The sequence below is a fragment of the Aplysia californica genome, unplaced genomic scaffold (genome assembly GCF_000002075.1).
Source record: "Aplysia californica isolate F4 #8 unplaced genomic scaffold, AplCal3.0 scaffold00048, whole genome shotgun sequence".
Taxonomy (NCBI): Eukaryota; Metazoa; Mollusca; class Gastropoda; order Aplysiida; family Aplysiidae; genus Aplysia; species Aplysia californica.
The window spans coordinates 1208830-1215367 of NW_004797318.1; the positions used below are offsets into that span (position 1 = coordinate 1208830).

Consider the following 6538-nt stretch of genomic DNA (forward strand, 5'->3'; position numbering starts at 1 on the left):
TCGCTCTCTCTCTCTCTCTCTCGTGTTCTCTCTCTCTCTCTCTCCCTCTCTCTTCCTTTACTCACTTTCCTACTCCGTGTTTCTCTCTTGCCATTCTCATCAATGTCTCCGTTGTCCGTGTATGTGTGTGTGTGTGTGTGTGTGTGTGTGTGTGTGTGTTTGTCTGTTTGTTTGTCTGTTTGTTTGTTTGTGTCTGTTCTTCACCGCATTGTGTAGGTTCTTGACCTTTGCATGTGCCTTTGACCTTGGCGTGTACGTTCTTGACCTTTGTTTTTGTGTCTTTGACCTCCGCAAGTGTGTCTTATTGAAATTGTATGTGTGTGTTTTTCTTTGACCTTTTCACGAGTGTCCTTTGATCTCTACATCATTCATCATTGCCTTTCTCTCCCTGCACCAGGGTATAGGCCATGGACAAACACTTTCTTCTTTTCTCTCTCCTGGGTTAGCCTCTTGATGTTATTCCATATCTTCTTACTTTTCTGTACATCCGTTTCTGTGGATCTGTACACGTCTGTGTCTGTCTGTATTCCTAGGTCAAGGTCTGGTTCCAGAACCGGCGGATGAAGCGCAAGAAGCTGACCGAGCGCGCCAAGACCCGGATCAGGGAGGACCAGGAGAACAAAGACCACGAGCCCGGACAGCCGCAAGCCGCCCAGCAGACGCACCACCACCCCCAGCAACAGCAGCAGCAGCAGCAGCCGCCCCAGCCACAGCACCAGCCGCCGCCCCCTCCCCAGCACCCTCACCACCACCACAACGGTCACCACGCTACGAACGGACACCATCCTCACCCGCACCATCACCACCACCACCACCCTCCACCTCAGCACCACCCTCACAGTTCCCACGTACAACCCAAGCAGGAGTTGCCCTCACAACCAGTGGGCGTATAGCGACGTAAAAAAACAACAGCATACAAAAACATATAACAAAAAACAAACTTCTAATTTCTCAGTTCGTCATCGCTGATGATGATGATGATGATGATGTATCACATTATTTTACAGATTTACACACATCCCCCTTTCCCACTCAACCCCTTTCCACCCTCCTTCTCAATCGCCCGAGGTTTTCCCCCTCTTATTTTATCAACCGTGTTTCATCGTTGAAATCGGCAAGCTGAGCGAGCGGGGCGTGGAAGTCATCCAGTCTTTTTTGAGGGAAGAAACGCATCATTATTATTATTATCATCATTATTATTACCTCCTGCCCTCGATCAATGTCTCGCGTTGTGGATGTGGATGTGGATTTGGATGTGGATGGAATCCTGTCTGGGACAAGTTCGCCCTTCTTACCGCACCCAGCGTAAACCACACAACAAAGGACGCGCACAACTTGAATGTGTGTGAGGCGGATACTACTGCACCCTAGCGCAGAGCAACTTCTGGACAGTGACGCCATTGGCACAGTGACGCCAGCACAGGTTTCGGAGCACATCACTTTGGTTATAAGGAACCTCCACTGGCATCAGTAAAAACCTGTGGTCAACCCACCCAGCCACTCATCCATCCACACATCCATCAACCCACTGACTGCCTGAGCTCTTCATGAGGACCCCGGCGAAGGATTCTGGCAGGTTGTAGAGACATTATTGAAAGACATGTTATGCTACAATGTCTTAGTAACGTCGTCTCTGCTTTGTTTCTAAGTCTCTTCTGCTGTTGTAGATGATCACCGTGTATGATTTAAATGTCAGGGGAGATTCCCTTGAAGTTTACGCGAAAAGAGTTCTTTAGATAATGTAATTATATTGTAAAGAGATTTTTTAAAACTTAATGAGTGTGCACAAGTATTAAAATCGTCCTGTTTGTTGTAAATGTTACGAGTTTTGTGCGAATTATAAGCTTGTGTTTGCCGCACGCACGCACGCACGCACACACACACACACACACACACACACAAAAACACAAACATACACACACATACACACACACAAACACACATACACACACAGGTTGTCGTAAGTAAAAGAAAAAAACAAAACCCTATAATAATGAATGGGTCGAGAATTGATGTGTGAAAATTCTCAAACGATACGTGAACAATACGCTTATTAAAGGACTGCAATTTTAAAAGCTCAAAGCTCAGATCATTTCTTGGAGTCAGACCCACATCCTTGAATGGAAGTAACGGTTTTAGTGAAAGGCGAAGACAAGGTGGTGGACGATGTGGAGGTAATATTCACTACCTTCAAAATGAACCTGTTCCTGAACTGTCCCGGACCACAAGATTCAGGGTCATCCAAAAGATGAGAAGAAGTGAACAAGACATTATGTGACGTTATGATCACCTCATGAATTTGTCCGGATGCTTCTTTGTGGTATCCTTAGGTTTATATACCCCCCCCCCCCCCCTCTTTCAAAATTGGGAAGTTCTTCTTTTCGACAAATTATGACGTACTTAGAAATTGTCATTTTGGGACCGTGTACTTGTGGCCTTCAGTATTGTGTACAATTTATGAACATCTCTGTGGTTCTTATGGATGGAAAAAGGATTGAGAGTCACAGGCGTGATCTATGAGCAGAGAGACAGGGCGAGGGAGAGAGAGAGAGAGGGGGGGAGAGAAACAGAGAGGAAGAGAGAGAAAGAGACAGAGACAGAGACAGAGACAGAGACAGACTGACAGACAGACAGACAGACAGACAGACAGAGACAGAGACAGAGACAGACTGACAGACAGACAGACAGACAGACAAAAGTGAGAGAGTGAGAGTGCGTTTACAAAGTTCAGAGAACCACCTGGGATACACGCCTAGTACAGTATAGTGTGGCACAGGCACGAAGAGAACACGAAACAAAAGAACAACCTTACGCCTTTCCAAACAACAACAACAATAACAGCAACAGCAACAGCTAAAAAAACCCAACAACAACAACCCCCAAAACAACAACAAAACACACACAACCAAACAAAATACAAGACAAAACAAAGCAAAGCAAACAAGAACATTGATTAAAAAAACAACAACATCCAACATCTTTGCATGGCTTACTGCGGCAAAATAGTATATTATATATTTAAACTTTTGGCTGCAGATGGAATTATTGTGTATTAGAAGAATATTCTCCACAAGTCAGCCCCGACTTATCAATGTCTCCAAAGACTGACCGTTCTTTCATGGGAAAAGTTCACGGATATTGCTGGAACGCTGGAACTATAGCGTGTTGATTGTTGTAGGAGTAATTTTCTTATTTGGTCGCTTTTAAGGACAAGCGGGCTATCTATCCCCGATTCCGGGTGTTTCCAGAAATCTTGACCTACACCAAAAGTGGGCATTGCCCTACCTATAGGAAATGTTTGGTTTAAATTGGTATGTGTATATTTATTTGGTTATAGAGAAAACTCTCCATGTCTTTTAAAGAAACTGAACAATGGGCAAAAACTTTACAAGCGATTTTCTAAAAAAAACAAGCATTTTTCGGGATAGCCCCCTTGTGCTTAAAAGCGACCATAATATGTAACGAACGGACTGTTTCTTTGATGGATGTATGTATGTTTGAATATGGAATTCTTCATCCAGAACGATGTTGGTACAGTGCATGCTGTTTCTGCTGTGTATGGCGTGGCCTCTCGTCACAAGGTGCATGGTATAATGTTGATGATGTTGTTGTTGTTGTTCTCATTGTTGTTGTTGTCGGTGTCGCTGCTTTGGTTATTGCCCCTTATGACTTTGCTTGATGACTGTGAGAGAACAGAGTATGTCTAGAGAGAGAAAAAAATATCAACTTCTGAATAACTTTACTACTATCCCAGTGCGCGCGAAAGAACAGTCGAAGATCTCAATACATTATAATATTATTATTCAGCGTTTTGCGCTCAACACCACAGATGTGTATTTGTGTGCGTCTTGTGTATACCCTCCCTCCCTTTCCAACCTTTGCCCCCACCCCCACGCTCCCAGATCCTCACACATTTTCTTTCCCTATCCCTTTCAATCAATGCAACTCGAGTCAAACTTATTGTGGCGTGTGTTATGGTAGGAGGGAGTGATTGCAGTGTAGATCTTTTTGTCGGTGGGGCATTGTATGAACATTTTTATCGTTGTATGAACTTGTTGTTGATCGAGTTGTCTTAAAGAATACCCGCATTCGTTTGTTTTTCCTTTTGTCAATAGTGATCTGAGGCCTGATTTTTGAGTTACCGTTACAACTACTGTTAATGTGGCTGTGTTTGGATTTCTTTACTTAATGAAATTATTGTTACTGTTGCTGGCGTTAGTAAGGTGTTAAAATACTAGAGGAGGATTTTCCTAATACGCATTTCTTATGAAAGGTTCGGGGTGGTGGTTGGGTGGAAAAATGACGACTTCAGTTTCAAAACTAGTACAATCAGTTGTGATTTCTAAATATGACATCTCTGATACCATCCACATTTCAAAGTTTTAAGAGTTTTGATATACACAGAGAATTTATTGAATTAAAAGGTATGGAATTTCATGCAATTTTTATTTATCTCCTGCCTATGGCGAATTCTCTGCTTCAAGTCGGTGAAATGTAACAAATTAAAACAAATAAAAACAAACAAAAACCCCAAAAAATGTCTGAAAGTCTAACATGATTTTTTCTGAGTTTTATTTTTCCTTACTATTTACTGACCGAAGAATCACAGTGCAAATTGTCACAGACGACTATCCATTATCTAGATAAAAGTGGCCGTCTTAGACAGGTGGGCGTATTGAACAGTGTCATTAAAATACAAAAAGCGCAAGGGGAAGTGGGAAGTGGTCGTTTATAACAGGTTATTGTCTCGGCCAGCTAGCCGTCAAAGCAGATTCGATTGCAATATTTTCTACTTTTATGATACTTTTGTTTTACTAAAAATCCCTTTGAGTGAGTATGCATGTCTGAGCGCTTATCAATGGGAATGTTTTACAGCCCCTTTGACACATATTAGATCATATTATGGGAAACAGATTGCTTGAACCCTGCCTATCAGTGCAGGGCTTACCCGAGGTGAAAGGGACACTATATCCCAGGAGACAGATGGAGACACTCGATAAGAATAATAGATACTTCCACGCACTCACGTCCTCGGAGTGTAACAGCGAAGATCCTAACCACTACACCCGAGACACATGTGTGTGTGTGTGTGTGTGTGTGTGTGTGTGTGTGTGTGTGTGTGTGTGTTCTCCTCATCCACAAAATTGAAGTCAGCGTATTCACTAGAACTTTTGACAACACCCTTTCCCCTCCCCTCCCACACACACACACACCCGTACGTGGCGGCTGTTCACTTTAAAGTAGACAGTCGATCACGAGTATCAGAAGGCATTTCTTGATATCGGGTGTCTAAAAAAAAAGAACCAATTGAAATTGAAAGGCCACAACTCAGTTATCTTTGGGTGGATTTCACTAAAGTTTCTACAAAATAAAATTCAACCCAGGGGGCCGTCGCATTTTTTAAAGTGAAGAAAATCAATTTAGATGCTCCAGAAATATCTTACTTTTTTGTTGCTGTTTTTTAAATTTTGAACCAAAATTAAGTGAAACATTAAACTTTGCATCTCCTTAAAATCCAACCAAATTGTATAATTGTTCATTGTAGAACAAATTTCTATAAAATTGGCATTGCTAAATAAACTCGGGAAAGAGTGCGACTATTTAATTTTTTTCCTTCATTAATATTAACCAATTGTCTCCTGACACACTCGTATATGCCACTGGAAATTTTGAACAACCGAGTGACTGGGTCGACTATTTGTATCTCATGGTCTACTCAATTTCGGTAAGAATTTTTTAAACCTGATTTTTCTCCAAAGCTTTTATTTTTTTTTCTTCTTCAAATGGCGAATTGGATGCCCCTTTGTTAAGTTTTATTTCGTCGACGTTTTATTGAAATTAATGCAATGATAACCGAGTTGTGGTCATTTATATGGGTCTTTTGTTTTAGACTCCCGTTATGTGTATAGTTATGACATACGCTTATCTATTTTTATATATGTACGTGTATAAAGCAGTATGTCTCTCGTTTTTGATGATACTGTTTAAGTGTGTGTTGTTTATGTGTATCAGCATTGTGGTTTCGAGACTGTGAATAGATTTTTTTCGAGTTGTTAAAAATTTGATGTGTTCACGTGAATATAATATTGACGATTCTGTTTATGTAATAAAATGTAGGTGTGAAATTCGAAAATGTATGCAGTGCATACTTGTTTAAACCACTAATGTAACAAAATTGTTTATATGCGTCAAAATGTGTGTGTGTGCATGTGTGTGTGTGTGTATAATATAAAAATGTGTGTATGTGAGTGTGTTTGTTCATGTGTGTTGACATATGTGTTAATGTGTATCAATATGTGTGCGTGTGCGTGTGTGTGTTTGTATGAATGGATGTATATACTGAGCGTGAGTGTAAGGATGTGTTTGTTAACGGACGTGTGTTGATCTCATGTGTGTATGAGCCTAAATGCACGTTCCCGGCAGCATGTGCGACAACATGGATCTCAGGAGGGGACCGTGTGTGTGTATGTGTGTGTGTGTGTGTGTGTGTGTGTGTGTGTGTGTGTGTGTGTAAATGTATGTGTGTGTGTGTGTGTGT

At 41.5% G+C, this 6538-nt stretch overlaps 1 protein-coding gene across 1 annotated transcript in view; it reads left to right on the plus strand.

The window, feature by feature from the left end:
• The window catches only part of LOC101859155 (pleckstrin homology-like domain family A member 1), a 50266-nt gene extending 48449 nt beyond the window's left edge, over positions 1–1817 (plus strand). Inside the window, exon 3 of the mRNA XM_005092573.2 lies at positions 534–1817. Within this exon, the coding sequence (XP_005092630.1) occupies positions 534–893 (360 nt within the window). The 3' untranslated portion in view covers positions 894–1817. The remainder of the gene's footprint in view (positions 1–533) is intronic.
• The last annotated feature ends 4721 nt before the right edge of the window (positions 1818–6538 follow it).